This window comes from Falco biarmicus, chromosome Z (assembly GCF_023638135.1).
Source record: "Falco biarmicus isolate bFalBia1 chromosome Z, bFalBia1.pri, whole genome shotgun sequence".
Classification (NCBI taxonomy): Eukaryota; Metazoa; Chordata; class Aves; order Falconiformes; family Falconidae; genus Falco; species Falco biarmicus.
The window spans coordinates 38346492-38364541 of NC_079311.1; the positions used below are offsets into that span (position 1 = coordinate 38346492).

Here is an 18050-nt window from a genome sequence, read left to right on the forward strand (position 1 = left end):
AAACCTTCCCAGATTTTAAAAGTTGTATTTATATGGTCCTCGCACAAACTTTTATTTGACAGCTGCTAGCAAAGAAACTGAGGTAGTGCAGAACTGTACCAGGACTGGTAGCAGAAATATCAACTGTTACTTCAGAGTTGTGCTTAAAACACAAACCAGCATTTGTAAAAAGGAGAACATGAATTCCCAATAACCTATCAAGTAAAGTATCCATTTAGGTTTGGTCGTTGGTTGGTTGGTTGTGTTTTTTCCTGATGATCTCATTTCAGAAAAACACCACAGGGTAGAACTAAGGAAAAAAACAGAAGGGTGAAAGAAAACCATATGCCTCAGATGTGCAAAAAAGGCACAACTGTGAAGAACAGGAAGGAAAACTACAAAACCATATAAATGCAGTAACAGCAGCAATGGTCAGTACAATTTCAAGTCTTTCATTGTGCTAAGTAGAAAAGTTATTAAAAGTAGGACCCGAAACTTATGACAATTGTGATCTTATTACAGACTATCATTAATAGCACAATAGTGATGAGAGAATTGTTATTAGCTACTTTTCACAAATACTCAGACTATGAGGCACATTAGTTGAGGCAAAAGTTTTAAAATACTTTCTGTACTCCCTCAAAAGCCATCATTGAGTTGTGAATCTCATCTTCAGATGCTGTAGGAACGAAGATTACACATTAGCTTGAAGTAGGATCAGATTTTCAAAATGTTTAAGTTCAGTGGTACTTACATTGCAGGTATAACCTGCATCTCAAAGTTGTTGAATTGTCAACTACAAAAAATCTGGAGAGCCTATGAAGAAAGGATTGGCTTAAACTATTTCTTGTACTCTTTCCTTATGCACCAAGGATGGAAAGAATGAGATCACTGAGATTACCAACTGATCAGATGCCATGTCAGCTTCATTATTAGCAGAGATTACCACTACACATTGACAGAGCACTTGGAAGAACTGCCCTATAACCACCGGAACCATTTCCAAAAGGCTTAACTATCACTTAGTAAAGAGGAGTTCAGAAGACTCATCCACACTGCTCATTCTACCACATCCTCAAGTCCTGCATCATGCCCTGTTACATCCACTTGGCTTCTTCCTCTGCTGTAAACATTCTGAGCCTACTTGAAAATCTCGTTGACGGCCTTTGAGTGACAGTAGGCTTGTTCCTCTTCTTCTTTAAATGAGGAGAACTAAATAAATTACTAAATTGGTGGCAAAGTATGCATTACTAACTCATGGTCTACTGTAATGGCTCAGAGTCATATCAGCATATGATCATTCACATCCTACTCATTTATGGAAAACTATGAACATAAACAATTCTCTGCTACTCTACCTTATTCTCAGCCAAGTCAGTGAGCAGCACACAAGAAATCATCTTTGTTTGGTACAAAACCCCTTTACTAAATAATTAATAAACAGTCGAACTAGGCTAAATTAACACAAAATTAAGCTGGATGCTTAAGTGCCTCAGAATCATATCACTTATGATCAAAACTTCTTATGCCCCGTAAAAGCCTTTATGCTAACAAATTTACAGCCTATTCAGGTATTTAAATAAGTGTATATTAACACAACAATAAAGACAAATCTAGCCACCCTCAAGTACAAAAGGCAACCCACCTCTGATAGTCTTCCCATCATACACTCCTTTCTCTGAGCGGTTGAAAGAGAACAAGAGAAATTAAGTTTTAACCAACTCTACCTGCCCCTAGACAAATAAATGTTTCTCTTTGCCTTCTATGAAGATAGACAAGAATGGATAATGACGAGCTGGTGGAAGGGATTAGAGTAGTTTTACATCAGGTGTTGTCTCTGGGAAACAGTTAACACTGTTAGCAGTGATTAACTATGTTAATCGTGGAAAATACACCTGCCAAACAAATCACTTTTGATTGATGCACCACTCTACAACTTTATACTTGAAATACAACTAGTAACATTTTATTAAGTTTCACACTTACCCAGCTTAGATTTCTCCAGATATAGCCAGATACGGTATCTCACTGTTTGACACTAAGACCACTTAGGCCCAAAACATTACCTCTGTTTTCACACAGCTACTCACCAATGGTCAGCTGCTACTATTTAAAAATGTTGTAGAGGGAAAAATATGTTCCATGAATGTGTAGGATAAGCAAGTATCCTTTACACACAAATAGCAGCTTCATTACAGAAATATTTCAGTATATTCTTTATTTTAGAGAAGTGAAAAATCCTTTCCAAAACTCAGTTGTAGTGAATACAAGATCAGATATTTCTAAGCTTACTTTCAGACTGCGTTACCAGTAAGCATGATCTGCAGTTTTTATTGGCCTGGTGACAATGCATGAACTCTGTGCCAGAGAACAGAGATATATCCTACAGTACATGTGGCTAATTTCTGGCTTGCAACTCCTTCTCTCTGAGTTCCAGAAAGACTTACAGAATTGTATTCAAGAGTAATTACATATTAACAGTCAAATCAATATCTAAAACTTTAACTGTGGGGCATTTTTCCCTACCACCCTCCTGAAAGAATTAAAAGCCTGACTCTACACACATATGCAGACTTGAGTATTACTCCACATGATTTTCAACAACAAAGTGAGTGGAACAATACAGATTACTGAGAGCTATACTTCAGTAAAAATATTAAGAACTTACTTGTGGGAAGTTCTTTTCTTCATCATGCTGGCAGACACTCCTGCATGACCTACAATATAAACAATGTTGGAATTACTGAAAAATAAATTGTGCATATAATGTCAGAAAAGCCATCTTATACAAAAGTCTTCCTTTTGAATGTCAACTTGTAAAGAATCCAAACACCATGTTAAGACTGATCAAGGAACTGCTACAAAAGGAGAAGGCTCTGCAGACAGACTCAGGCTACAGGCTCATGAAGATGTGGTGGGTTGACCCTGGCTGGACAGCAGGTGGCCCTCAAGCTGCTCCCTCACTGTCCTCCTCAGCCAGACAGGGGAGAGAAAATCTAATGAAAGGCTCCTGGGTCAAGATAAGGATAAGGAGAGATCATTCAGCAAATATCATCACGGGCAAAACACCCAACTTGGGGAAAATTAGTTGAATTCATTACCAATAAAATCAGAGTAGAATAATGAGAAAGTAAAACCACATCTTAAACACATCTTAAAACACCTTTCCCCACCCCTCCATTCTTCCCAAGCTTAGCTTTACTCTGGAATTCTCTACCTCCTCCCCTCCAGTGGCACAGGGTGATGGGGAATTGGGGGTTACGGTCAGTTCATCTCCCACTGTCCCTGCTGCTCCTTCCTCCTCAGGGGGAGGGTCCTCACATGCTTCCGCTACCCCAGTGTGGGGTCCCACCCACGGGAGACAGTCCTCCACTAACTTCTCCAATGTGGGTCCTTCCCATGGGCTGCAGTTCCTCATGAACTGCTCCAGCGCGGGTCCCTTCCACAGTACGCAGCCCTTCAGGAACAGACTGTTCCAGTGGGGCTCCCCCATGGGGTCACACGTCCTGCCAGCAAGCCTGCTTCAGTGTGGGCTCTTCCCTTCACAGGTCCTGTAAGTAGCCTACTTCAGCATGGGCTTCCCATGGGGTCACAGCCTCCTTTGGGCATCCACCTACTCCAGCACGCAGGTGGGTATCTGCTCCACTGTTAACCTGCAGGGGAACAACTGCCTCACCACGGTCTTCTCCACAGACTGCAGGGGGAATCTCTGCTCTGCTGCCTGGAGCACCTCCTCCCCTCCTCCACTGACCTGAGTGTCTACAGAGTTGCTGCTCTCACATAGTCTCACTCCCTTCTTTTGGCTACTGTTCTCCCCAGCAGCTTTTTACCCCCTTTCTTAAATATGTAGTCCCAGAGCTGCTACAACTGCTGATGAGGGGCTCAGCCTTGTCCAGCAGTGGGTCCATCTTGGAGCTGGCTGGCATCAGCTCTGTCAGACATAGGGGATGTTTCTAGCAGCTCCTCACATAAGCCACCCCTGTAGCACCACCACCTTGCCACACAACCCAATACAGAAGCTCAGGGATGAACACAGGGAGTGACTGATAACAACTACTAAAAAGAATGCTGAACCTGATGCAACAGGGACCTGTGTGGTCTTCGTTCTAGGAAAACAGCTGTAACAGCAGAGATGACTGATCAGCTACAACAGTTAAGTAAATCAACTGGCCGTGTAACTTTTAAGTTAATCAAAAAGGGGCACATACACATATTCCCAAGTTACCCAGACCAGCACTGGAGAAGCATATACCCATCTCAACCTAACGAGCACATAAAAACCAAATGATGAGGAAAAAGAGTTTTGAGAAGAGCAATAGCCTTGAGCTGGCTCCAACCCATGTATTCCTTCCCAGCAGCTAGGGATACCCAATGCTGTGATGGCGAGTACGTTAAGAGATCAGTAAACAGAATCACATTTGTATTGAGATGTAACTGTATATTGTAATTACTATTACTATATTCTGCTAATTACTGGTGATTTTATGGTTGTAATATTTTGCTAAATCAAAAACTAGTGCAACGTCTGAAAAAACTTCAAAAAAAAGTATTATTAAACCCTCCTTGTGTGCAATATGTAAGAGAACCTGGTCAGAAGAGAGATGGGACTCTTGACACTATCTTGCATCATGACCATGACAGCCTGTGACATGACAGAGTGAATGTAAGTACTAAAGAGTTCAATAATACTGGAAATTCTGATTTAGCACTTTAATCATGAGTAGAAGCCTAAGAGAGGTGACTTGGGCTGTGAGCAAGGAGGGGTAGTGAAAAGACTGTCTGCAGACAGGCCCCTTACTGTTTAGAGGTGTAGGGGGTGGGGGTGACTGAGTGGCTGTGTGACACTTAGCTGCCAGCTGGGGCTAAACCATGACACTCATGGCTATTCTTCACATGATCCAGGGAAAGAATGTAACTTCACAGTGGTTGCCTCCATGATAAAAATTGAGCAAACACCAGATGCATCCCCTTGTGAGATGTTTTATCTTCTTAAGGGTTAGTTAACTGATCTCCAAACTAGATTTTCAGCTAAACAGGGAGATTCACCCCTAGAATGGATGGCCTGTTTGTTTATGGGAAAAGGAGCAAGTCAGGTTACCCTCACAATGGAGGAGCCTCTGGTACTAAGGACTGGGGATTCTCCTACAGACCCTGCACCGCAACATGCAGACTTGCTGTGGGGCTGTGCTGTCTTGCTGGGCCAGGCAGCTCCCTGTCAGCCTTTGGGGAGGGATGGAGGTGGGCAAGGGAGATGGTGGTGGGGCCGTACTCAAGAGCAGCAAATCACCATGCTGAAATCTGCCATCTCAGACATGCTAGCTAGGCAAATCTGAGTCTTGTAGGTCAGGACAGGTAGCTGCCAAGTCTCCTGGGCACTACAGCGCAGAGATGCTTGATCAGTCATGGGCCAGCCATATGGGTTTTTACAGGGCTCAGGATAAAAGGCAGGGAGCAGCTCACACCACCAACTGTCAGTGCAATTGCTGTATTATGATTGTGTTGTGATTTCAGTACATTACTCTGCTAAATCAGAATCAATTGCATGTCTTCAGTTGCTATGAAAATATTAAAGCCTCCTTGACCGCAATATCTAGAAGAACCTGATCAGTGTGCTGGACTGACACGTGTAACTAATGTCTTACATGTATGTACAAACATGCTCAGAGTTTCAACTCTGGATACTTAAACTAACACCTACAGAGTTTCTCTATAGGTCTAAACAAGCCAATTCTTTTAAATGTAACATTATATGCATGTTCCAAGCATACCTTTGAATAGGTATGTTGAAAACTTTCATGATAGTAGTAGCATCACACGAGTGTCAACCATTAACCTTCAAAGGCTTTATACATATTTTAATCTTTTCATGTTTAAATGAAAAATTCAAGAGGACATACAGTTACAGAAATGGCAGAATTGAAACAGTATTATGTCTTATGTTTACAACACTCAAGCTTGTATCAAATCCTCAGGAACCTGCATCTCCAGCTGTAATGACATATGAAATATTTGGGTTTCAAAAATTAAGCCTTACATGCAATTTATTACAGCAAATAATCCCATGTGCAGATTCTGATTGTTGTAAGACCAAATAACTAAACTGCATTTATATAAGAAGTACAACTTGCAAATAACAGCTTCTAGTTCCTGTCCCACACCAGACAAGGCAGAACGCACAGCCAAAGAAAGAGTCTAGTTTAATTTATATAGGACCAAGTATCACCCTACTAACAACTCTTCACTGGTCACTTGATGCTTTTTTCCATCATTGCAGATAACCCTTCCTACAAAGCACACAAGACTGACTGAGATTCATTAGTTTTTCAAGCTGCAAAACACTCTGAATAAGCCTAACTAGTCTTAAGAGGTGAACACTTACTCATGTTTTGCATTTCTCTGAATAAAAAATTGTTCTAAAGTATTTGACTAACCTATTTCAGTTCAGGGAGCACCCACAGCAGCAGCATTTCCATTTTTTGTAGTGTTTTCAACAGATTCTCTTTTACTAGCTAATCAGCTTCTAAAACACCATGAAGAGTTTTACTTAAAATTATAAATATGTGAATAAATTTGTTCACATTCCAGCACTAAGATGAACCAGAGATGTTTTCCCCTTAATATGTCAATGTAATCCTACAACATTGATTCTGTTCCTTTTTAGAATTCTACGTAACTTACAGTTCTAGTAAAACTGCTTTATAATATATAATCTGTTCTGCTAAATTAGAATTATGCATGCCTTTTCAATTCATCAGCTTCTGTAACAATAGTCTATGTTCTTTTTAGATAGGAATTATAACACCCTCACAAAACCATTAACATAGTTTTAAAAAAAATTATAAAGTAAGTACACTTTTTACCTGCTACAACCAAACAAATCACCCAGAGAAACAACTCACCTGCATCAGCTCTGGACCGCTGACCTGGTGATTTTCCAAATGGGGTCTTCATTCATCTGTGTTTAAGTGAGCAGCAAAGCTGCTGGACTAGGGTGAAAATCCAGTTCTTTCCAACTCCCAGGATATCTTCTTACTCTTGGAATAAGACAGCTACTTATTAATCCACCATTCAATCATGAATTTGTCCTTCCTTGAATGTAGAAGATGCACATTCAATTACACTACTCTGAAAAACAAAAGAGGTACGGTGTAAATAGTTTGATTTGAGAGTTGGTTAAGATAAAAATATTTTGTTTCACTTTAATGGGTTTTTTTCATACTCAACAGGAAGTTCCTTCACATTCTGTTACTCTGAACAGTCAACAAACAGAGGGCATATAGGCAAGAATAAAGCAAAATATATATCAGGGCTGTTACTATTGCCTCACATTCACAAGCAAGTTCCATATCAAAGTCAACTATGTACAGAAAGGAAAGCTTCTTCTGAAAAACCACTGAGGTTAGTACATGGAAGAATGACTACTACTTTGTAAGAAACTGTACTACCTTCACCAGAGGTAAAGCACAAATCAACTATTTCCGTTCATTAGAAACAAAACACCCTTACCCCACATATATGAAGCAAAGTTATTCTGCTAAGTTTAAAAGTCTGTTGAAAAAATCCAACACAAAGTTATGAAAACCACTGATTCCACTGCAAGGACTGCTCAAGCCACCAATTTTTTTGGTTAAGTCAGGTTCATAGAAGATGTGCACAAGTTTTGGCAGATTCTCTATGCCTAAACTCATCAGATGCCTAAAACATTTAGTCATCACATTCCTGTAGATGAAGGAGATAAGTGAGGACAACTTTTTAAAGTCTTTTTCAGGATTTAATTACAGCAACTTGTATCACATGAAAATTCGAAGAATTACAGGTTAACTTATTTCAGACTAACGCTTTTGGACAGGAAACATTTATCAAGATTAATCTATTACTGCAGTGTTGCACATGGTTAAAACAAGAGAGGTCTGGTTGTGCTTTTAGTTTCATTTCCTTAAGTAATATAAATATAATCACTGCAGTCATGTTCTCTGTAACCTGTCAATCAGTGCTGGTCTTCCCTCTTTTACTTCAGTTTGGAACCTGCTGTCAATTTTCATACAGGGATTAAAAACAGAGGAATGCACTCAACTAGTGACCCAGCTGAGGGAAAATGTGTGGCTTCTGCTCCTGCCTTACTGAATAGGGGAACATACACGTACATGCCTTGAGGTATGGTAAAATTGTTATGCAGAAAAAACACATTTACATCTAGCACTTGTCAATTCTTCCATGAATTGCACCCATTAAATTCTGAGAACATAGAGGCAGAGAAATACTCCTAGGAAAAAACAGGAATAGGGAGACATAAAATTCAGTAACTTCCAGGTTTTAGAAAGATCTATACTTTGTTTCGAAGAGCTAACTTGAGACATTCAGTCAGGAATTCCTAATGATTTGTGAAACTGAAGTTAGAAATTCATTTACAGGAACTTAGTAGTTCCACATTTCATCTCCTCCTGTAATCTAATAGTGTATACACAACAATGCTGAATGATACCAGGGCAGCAATAATCAACTTTTATAAAGCACTTGAAAACACAACAGGAAGCCTGCCTAACAACTTTAATAGAACACGGCATAAAGATGTTTTTTCCTACTAAACTATTATACTATGGATTAAAATACATTAGTACAGAAGCATCACTGATAATTAAACTGAATTCAGAGCACTGCTGTGATACACTACCATATTCAGTCTCACACACACTGCATAAGCATACAAGACAGGTCCAGTTTTTCCTCCAGGAAAGTTAGCAGGTGACATTCAACTATAATCTATTATTATATTATTCTACTTCACCACTACCTCCAAGTCCCCAAAAAACATAAACCAAACAACAGCCACCCAAACTACAGACTGAAAATCATTCTGATTTTGAAACTAACATACACTTTTGCAGTTCAAGAAGCTGTAAATACTTCATAACACCTGCCTGTATTGTATACTCACCCGCTTCCCAAGATTTCCAATTGATGGCAAAAATATAAAGGATTGTTAAGCAGCTATGTTTACAAAGATAACTGAAACACCACAAACACTGTGGTTTTCTACCAGTTAACTTTTTTTCCCCTATGGTATGGCCCAATCATTACTACGCCACAAATTTGAAGTCATACCTCTAAAAAGGAAAGCTACCTCCTAATCCTTTTAAAGTCACAGTTCACTTGCTACCAGTTAATGAAATGTTTCACTGTGCTATCTGAACCCAAGGACACAAAGCTACTGAAGTCAAAACCTGATTCACCAGCTCAAACCGATTTTCTAGAAACTAAGCCAGTACCTGTTGCTAGTTCAAAGATTCACTCAAGATTTTTGCTGAAAACAAATGAAGCTTGAGTTTTCCTAAAACTAGCATTCTAAATTCAATTTACATTTCAGTTGCATACTGACAGTTCTAAAGATATTAATAAGGAGGGATAGAACTTGATTTTCTGAAAATAAGCTGATATACTTTGAGAATATCTTGACTTTTAAAGCATATGTAACGAAGTCTCACTTACTTCATTACAAATAAACCAAAATGCATAAAACTTAGGATTCTTAAACATGATGTGTGACAAAACAACAAATATAATATCATTACGGAAATATCTTAAATTCCTAATACAGAAAAAAAATCAAGAAAAAAATTAACTCATAAAATGCAAAACCTTTTATTACAAGCCTTGAAGAATGTCACATTCCACATAAAAGAAAAATTCAAACCATGCTTCTGACATATTCAGTAGCAATAAGCTATACTGTTAAGGAAGAGTAGACGTTCCTTGTTTGGGTGTATATAAGATAACTTAGGAAATAAGCAATTTTTTAGGGTAATTCTGTTGACAGCAGATATAGCAAAAACTAGCAGCTTTTTTGGGTTCAAAATGACATGTCCAACACGAGTTATACTGATCTTTTGAAAGTTACTGGCAGTCTATAAAGACAAGGTAAGTGCCACTGCCTACCAGTTCGGCACTGGTTTACCCAACACCTGACAGTACAGGTCACCAGCAGCACAGCTGCGGGTTTCACTTAGACAGGTATTCTTTTGACTTGTTATCAGCTGCAACTACTCACCACCCCAGGTATTTTGCTTTTTTGTTTTTACAAACCATCCTAGACCAACACTGTGGAAATCAGATGACTACTTTGTCTGAGGGTATTCCAGTTACTATGGAGTGTTTCACAGGAAGTGAAGTGTTAGACTGAAAATGCAAGCCCTACAAATTGTCAGTCACACCAGTTTTAGTAAGAATAGTACAATCCTACTATCAGAGTAGGGAGGAAGACACAATATTAAGACAGAAAAAATAAAGCTGTGTTAAGAAGTTATTTTTGCAGTATAAAGGCAAAAGGAGGAAAACCCAGCATGCACACAGACTGTAGCTTTCACTGTGAACCAGTTTAACCCTTTCTGTAAACTCATTTGTTTAGAAACATTAGAATGTTTTTATGTGAGCTTTTCACTCCATAACAATAAGTGTAACCACCTAAAACAATTCTCTAGCTTAACCTTCTGTTAACATTCATGCTTCTTTTTCCACCAAATTACACGCATTTCACTGCAACACAGAGCACAATGTTGTTCCCAGTATTCTAGTGAAAGCTTCAAGACCCTACTATCCATGGAAGAGGGATGTCAGCAGCACTAAAACACAGTTGTGACAACCGATGCTAATGGCACCAAAACCACCAAGTGCTTCTTCACTCCTGAACATTTTATCTAAATTTCACCACCATTAACACAGAAGGAAAGAGTAACAGAACATTTGCTGAGGCATTGCTTTAGAGGTGTAAGTTTGGAAGGAGAGGATAATAGCATGTGTCGCTCGTTAACTCTTAACTACAGAGCTGCAAATTCAGATTCCACACCCTCTGATGCCAACCGTTCCTGCTTTCAGAGCTAGTAGTCAGGAGGCCTTCTGGCACCACCTGCTGGACTCTGACATTTTCACTTCGATACCCTTTTCTCTTGCACGCAACTCCCCTGCTCTAAGCTTGCACTGCCAGTTGTTCAGTGGAGGACCAGCACAACACCGTGCTTCACAAGAATGTTCTGTGGAAGCAGTCATTCTCAAATGAAATGCACCAGCTGAAGATATTCCTTGGCAAGTACTATTTTGGTTTCCATAACTCAACTCAGAACTGCTGGCACGTATTTCAGCTGAAGCAGTACCATGGTTTTAGCACTAATAAGTGGGATGAAGGTTGTGCTAGACTCCCCAAGTCTTACCATATGAAGAGGAAGGACCCTGCACCCCCTCTCCAAAAGACAACCATAACATTAAAAGTCTCCCCTAAATAACAGGGGGAATAAAAATATATGCCTGGTTTTAGTTTGAGTTACCTGGTTTTCTTCCCTCATTAAAAGCCCCAAACACACTGCTGTTGTATAAGAATTCAGGCACTCAAACCGCAAATTTATTTTCAAATATCCTTGAGGCTCAACCAGTATATTAACTTTCTTTATCCTATCACTAGGATTTTCTGTGGGTAGTTAACATCTGATTTCTAAGAGGAGAGATTTAAGTATGTAAACTCTGAACACAGAATTATTTACAGCTGACAACCATGAAGAGCAATACATTTCAACTACAGATTTATGAGCTGAAAGACCCCAAATCAATACTACCACCCCTCCCCTATGACAACCTTTGCAGTTTTTCCCCTACCGGTAGATGTATTGTGTATACAGTTGTATGGAAGCAAGCGGTACTGACATGCAACTGTGTGTGCATATATACAAATGCACATGTACTTAGTTGGAAGGGGCTTTGAGCAACCTCATCTAGTGAAAAATGTCCCTGCCCATGGCAGGGGAGTTGGACTAAATGATCTTTAGAGGTTCCTTCTCACACAAACTATTGTCTTGATTCTATGATGGATATAAACCCATAAATGAAATTCTAAATTTCAAGTTACCTTTACACTACAATGTGTGGTGGGTTGACCCTGCTGGATGCCAGGTGTCCACCAAAGCCGCTCTTTCACTCCCCTCCTCAGCTGGACAGGATAACAAAAGCTCATGGGTCGAGATAAGGACAGGGAGATCCTTCAGAAATTACTGTCACAGGCAAAATAGACTTGATTTGGGGAAAATTAATTACCATTCAAATCAGAGTAGGATAATGAGAACTAAAAATCAAAGCTTAAAAAACAACCTTCCCCCAACAACTACCTCCCTTTTTACCAGGCTCAACTTCACTCTTGACTTCTCTACGTCCTCCCCCCTAGAGGCACAGGTTTTTCTGCCACTCCTTGCTCACCACACCCTCCCCCTGCTTCCAGCATGGGGTCCACTTCCACAGGAGACAGTCCTCCATGAACTTCTCCAAGGTGAGTCCTTCCCACAGGCTGCAGTTCTTCGTGAACTGCAGAAGCGTGGGTCCCTCCCACAGGGTCACAAGTCCTGGCAGCAAACGTGCTCCAGCACGGGCTTCCCATAGGTTCACAGCCTCCTTCAGGTCCATCCACCTGCTCCAGCGAGGCACCCTCCATAGGCTGCAGGTGGATATCTGCTCGACTGTTAACCTCCATGGGCTGAGGCAGTGCAGCCTGCCACACTATGCTTTTACCATGGGCTGCAGGGGAATCTCTGCTCTGGTGCCTGACGCACCTCCTGCCCCTCCTTCTGCACTGACCTCGCTGTCTGCAGAGCTGTTCCTCACATCCTCTCACTCCTCTCTACTGTTGCAGTTTGGGTTGTGCAGATATTTTTCCCCTTCTTAAATATGCTGTCCCAGAGGCGCTACCACCATCGCTGATGGGCTCAGCCTTGGCCAGCGGTGGGTCCATCTTGGAGCCGGCTGGCACTGGCTCTGTCAGACATGGGGGAAGCTTCTGGCATCTCTTCACAGAAGCCACCCCTGTGTCCTTCCCCCTCCCCCTATCAAAACCTTGTCATGCAAACTCACTACAAATGTTAGAGTGATGCAACTGCAGATTATTCAGCAGAAGACTGAAAGAATCTGTAGTTTGTGCAAATGTCTTGTTGATAGGGTGTCTATTAAAGTGACTTTTGTTGAGAATGGAACTGCAAATGCTGTACAGTTTCTGCTAAAGAGGAACCAGCACATGCACAAACTCAGTGGATTCTAGGGATCAGACTACGGTAATTTCTAACTCTGGAACTGAATAAAACTGTTTTAACCCTTCAGCAAACTCCTGTATTTTAACCTTGTGTTAACAATACAGAATGCAAGAGACGGCACACTGCAGTTTCTTTTTATAAATAATTATTTATTAAAACACTTTAGCATAAACAAATGGACATACTATTTATCATTACAGAGCAAAAAAGGGTTTGCTGGTAAGTCCTGAAGACAAGAACTTCATATTATAGCATAAAGCCTATGGGAAGCAGACATAATTTAGGAATCCTAAAAAATATTGAAAATGCTATAGTAGAAGAAAAACTACCAACAGTAATATTATTTTTAAGAATTATCCCAATGGTTCAGAGTTAGATAGGTAGCTTGACAAAAGATACTAGTTATTCAGAAGCCTTCTATCTCATGCAACACTTTCAACAGCTTTTGTCTAAACCATCTTTTCAGCACATGTCCTTACCATAGTTCTACTAAAGACAGAGATGGTATTTTGGGTGAAATATGGAATATTTTTTTTTAATTGACTTTGCTAACTTGAAGCATTAGTATAGTTTTACAAGACCACATGCAAATTGCCACTCTCAAAGACTGCATTCAAACTTCTTACACACAAAAAGAGGAAAAAAAATAAAAGGAAATAACAGCCAGAGAGAAATCCTGGAAGTATAGTTTCCAATGTTTGCTATCCATGCTTGTTGTTTTCCTCTTGAACTAGCAAAACATAGCTGTTACTGAAACAACACTATAGTCTGTTCTTTATTTCCACTGCATTTTCCTCAGGTCATACATCATTAAAGCAGCCTGTCTCACTTAATCCAGATTAGCATTTAAGATTTTTTTGCAATGGATGTAATTTGAAATAAATTCCGACAGTGTATAATTCAGCCACTTTGTAAAAGCAGCATCTAGAACTTCATTAGAGCCAGTATTATAAAGCTATTCTAAACAAATTTGCTTATCTTTAATTTCAGGGACTTAATGACCACCCTTCCAGCATCACAGTATTGTCTTGGAAGACTAGTTTTCACAACTTCCGCGCTACAGTTCTAAACTGTAATAAAAGCAGCAGCAAAGAGAGCAGAAGAGCACAGGATTCTCAGCCTGCACATCAGAATGCACCTACTTCTGTTTTTTTTAAACAAACTGTTACAGGTTAAATGCTAAAAAGATGTTATTTCCTCCAAAAGCTTATAAATAATTTTTAGCCTTGTCTGCATTATTCTTATGCTTACACAGGTATTGTGGGAGGTGCAAGGTAAAGCATAAGTGTGTTCTTGTCTGCATTAGAGCACCCATCCATCCATCCATAGCCTGGAACACAAAAAAACCCACCTGAAACCAAGTAGGGTTTTTCATTTCCTGCAGAACACCAAACCAAAACCCAGAGTAATCACTTGACACTAGTGCCCTTGGCAACTGCTCTAAATTGCAGTGAGAACATATTAGATCCTGTTTGGCTATTTTGCTGGCACCTATTCCTTGAAAAACCCTGGATTACTGGGAGAGAAATCAATTTTAGGTAGTGAATTCTAAGCACCCTACAATGAAGGGTAGGGTGTTTGTCAAATATTCACAGAAGTATGCACTGCAAATTTAAAATGAATAAAATCCATAGTGGAAGAACAATCATAAAATGCAAGATTTCCCAAACATTTTCCAACTCAAGACCACAGTTCATGGATCTGCCTAGTGCCACACCACTGAAATTAATTATGAAGTTCAGCTGTCTAGAAACGAAGCACTAAGTGAAGTAAAGTCTCTCCAGCTAGTAAGAACTACTTTTTTAAAAGTTTAAGCATGTGGAATTGAACTATTTTTTAGAAGTATACCATGGTGGCACTTCCTAAAGTGTGTCTAAACCCTACTGCAATCAAAAGACAATTTCAGACTTTCCGGTCAACTAAGATTATGGTGATGTCATCTCATTCTTATCTGACTGGCTTGGTATTTTATGCTGCCCCTCTGTATTTAGTAAACTCCATATCCGACATGAATGTGGGATTCTGGCCTCAACAAGTGGCAGTCTCCATGAGTGGTACCATAAACATAGTTCCAAGGGATTCTCCATGAAATACATTACATTTACACTGAAGATTTTATTCAGTGGACCACATGTGGAAGCAGAGAGTAAATGGTAAACTGTCAAAGATAAACTGCCCAGAGGTAACTGAACTAGCAGGTCAGCTGTTAGCCTGGCAAAGCCTAACAACTGTCTGATAAACAGCTATCTGAACAACTGTACACAGATACATTTCAATTTACCTTCTTTTTTTCCCCAGTCTAGATTAAAGCTATTATAGATAGTCAGCAGTAACTTTTGACTGTAACAGCAGCCAAAGATCAGGCACATATGTTGTACTGCAGTCTACATGCCCTTCATACTACTTCTTTCCCTCCTTTCCACCAATCTTCATCTGTTTGTAGAATACTATTGTTCTCAGCTGCCATTTGGGTTCCCCTTGGAAAGAATATCTGGCTTTCTTCCTTTGCAGAGCCTTTCATGTGGATGTTCATACTTTCAGTATATTGGAACATCACTTAAAATATTAACTATGTGCAAACATGTAAGAGAACTGATGTTTACCTACCAGCCTAGTTTTTCTTTTTATTCTTCAGTGGGGCAGGAAAAAAAGCCCTTTGAACAAACTGTCCAAAGATTCTTCACAAACAAAAGCAGAAGTTGAAACCTGATCCATCAGAGACCTAGAAGTATCTTCTAGAGTTTCCTGCATATAAAAGTTAGGTAGGAATCTCATAACCTGTAAGAAATTCCATAATTAGCTCTCCAGTGTCTGTCCAAATAATTCAAGAAATCACTGTGTGGGAAGCTTTAATGTGCAGTTATGGTAATGAAACCCTACTCTAGGCTACAGAGCTATGAGATCAATGCATAAAAAGCCTTCCCATAGAAAGATTTCTTTTCTAACATGAATTTAAGATCACAGGATAAGGATTACAGGATTAAGGATAGAACAGATCAGTTTGAAGTGCACTAACTGTTAAAAGTTAAGTGAGCCACAACTATTTTCTTGCTGCCCTCACAAATGGTGAGAGGACTACCTTTAGAAAGTACCATGCCTAGATATGAAGAAAGCGCTACACAGAATTAGTAGTTACCCTAGAGAGACTGCCACCCAGAAGTTAAGAAATTGAGCTGGATGTTTCTACCACTTAACATAGAAAGACCTGTAAATGTTCTCTTAGGCTTGACATTATGCCTCAGTGTCATCAACACTACATGCAGCAGCAAAATGCAACTGCCAAATAATTTTAAGTGACAACTTTGACACTGATACTATTAGACATTTTATAACTACACTTCATCACTTGGGTTATATCAGAATTGCCTTATACATTCAAAATTGCCTAGAACTATGCTTCAGATTCTTTTAGGACAGTAAGAGCTGTTAAAAGAAAGTGGGAACAAGAACCCAAAATCATATTTTTGATCAAGTAAATCTGATAGAGAAGCTTGCTTCACAACCTATGTTAAAACTAAGACATTTTCCCCTTGATCTTATTGCAGCAAATTCTGTGCTACTACAAACACTATAAAACACAGCCCATGATCAAATTACAGAACTGCAATATGAACTGTTGTAACCCAAGCTGCTGAAACTCCAAGATAACAATGTAACTAATACTTATATTTCACTTAGATGTCGTATTTCAGAGCAATACAAATCTGCTCAAAGAATATGCAAACTAAACAGAACGCAAAGAAGTGGCATACAATACACTGTATCCTGAAAACAATCTAAAATATTTGAACGATATCTAGAAGTTACATTGAAGTACAATTCAGAATCAAGCCCTGGAAGTATCAAGGTTAAATCCAACTTTTGTGCATACAGACACTGCTTTGCAAGTCAAAAAAGGCTTCTAATTTTATTTTTTTTAAAAAAACTTAATTCTTCAGAACTCTGGGAAATTTTTCTTTTACTCTAATGCATGTAAATTATGAACTTTTTTCCTAGTGGCATCCTTGGAACTGGACACAAGGCATTGCTATTTAGTAAGAGTTAAACAAATATTAAAGGCAAAGTCGAACACCCATTACAGTTGCTTCACTCTAATCACATATGGCTTTCTTTATAAAACCACAATTAATTCTTTCCATGTTCTTCAGAGCTCTGCTCTTCTCACGTTTCACAACATTATATATACATGCACAACAACTGTTTTAGAGCTGAGATATGCCTTCATCAGTGCAAAACTGAAATGGCTATTCATACCACACAAATACATTCAAGCCCTTCTATTGAGGGTATCAGGTTAAGAAGTCTGTGCCACTGTCAGCACCTAACTTGCCTGGCTCTGCCCACTTTATTATGCATCAGTTACCCTTCCAGATTGCCTAGGTCTCTTTATCTGTCAAAACCACTTGTCACCGTACTGTAGTTTCTAAAGCTATCTGCCACTCCAGAATCCTGAATTAAAGCAAACTGGAAGTCTTTCTGTTCTTTCTAAACTTGAAAGACCTTACTTCCCAAGCACTGCCTTACACTCTTTCTGCGTTATCCTTTTCTCCCTGACTTCAGCTAAGACACTTTACCATTGCTTTACACAAATTCCTCCAGTCATTTGACAGCAACCAGTTCAATCAGTTGCTCAGCTATTTTTTTACATAGTTCCTCATATCAATGGTCTCTTGGGATCACTGCAGCATTTTTTTCTGTCCCAGCCTGTTTCTAAAACTAGCTGCAGTACAGGCTTCTCTATGGTTTCTAGTTTCTCACTGAGGTCTACTTGTCACAAACAAAAACTTTGATCCATCACCTCAGAAAAACTCCACAGTTCAGTCAACAACAAACACTGCATAAAGCAGAAAACAGAATACAAACAGAGGAAGTCTCAGTTGTCATCTCCAGCAGCACAACAAACAACATGCTACAGAATTACGGTTGCAATCCTATCCAGCCCACACAATGCTGGATAGACAGAAAACATAGGCGGGGACTTAAGGAGTTCTGCTGCCAAACCCCAGTGAGTCT

At 39.5% G+C, this 18050-nt stretch overlaps 1 protein-coding gene across 3 annotated transcripts in view; it reads right to left on the minus strand.

Annotated features, from left to right (window-relative positions):
• SPIN1 (spindlin 1) overlaps positions 1 to 18050 on the minus strand; it is a 49184-nt gene that overhangs the window by 10706 nt on the left and 20428 nt on the right. For all 3 annotated transcript variants that reach the window (XM_056324472.1, XM_056324474.1, XM_056324473.1), the window contains 2 exons: positions 6879 to 7104; positions 2648 to 2696 (listed from right to left, as the gene is read on the minus strand). In XM_056324472.1, the coding sequence (XP_056180447.1) occupies positions 2648 to 2696; positions 6879 to 6930 (101 nt within the window). In that variant the 5' untranslated portion in view covers positions 6931 to 7104. The remainder of the gene's footprint in view (positions 1 to 2647; positions 2697 to 6878; positions 7105 to 18050) is intronic.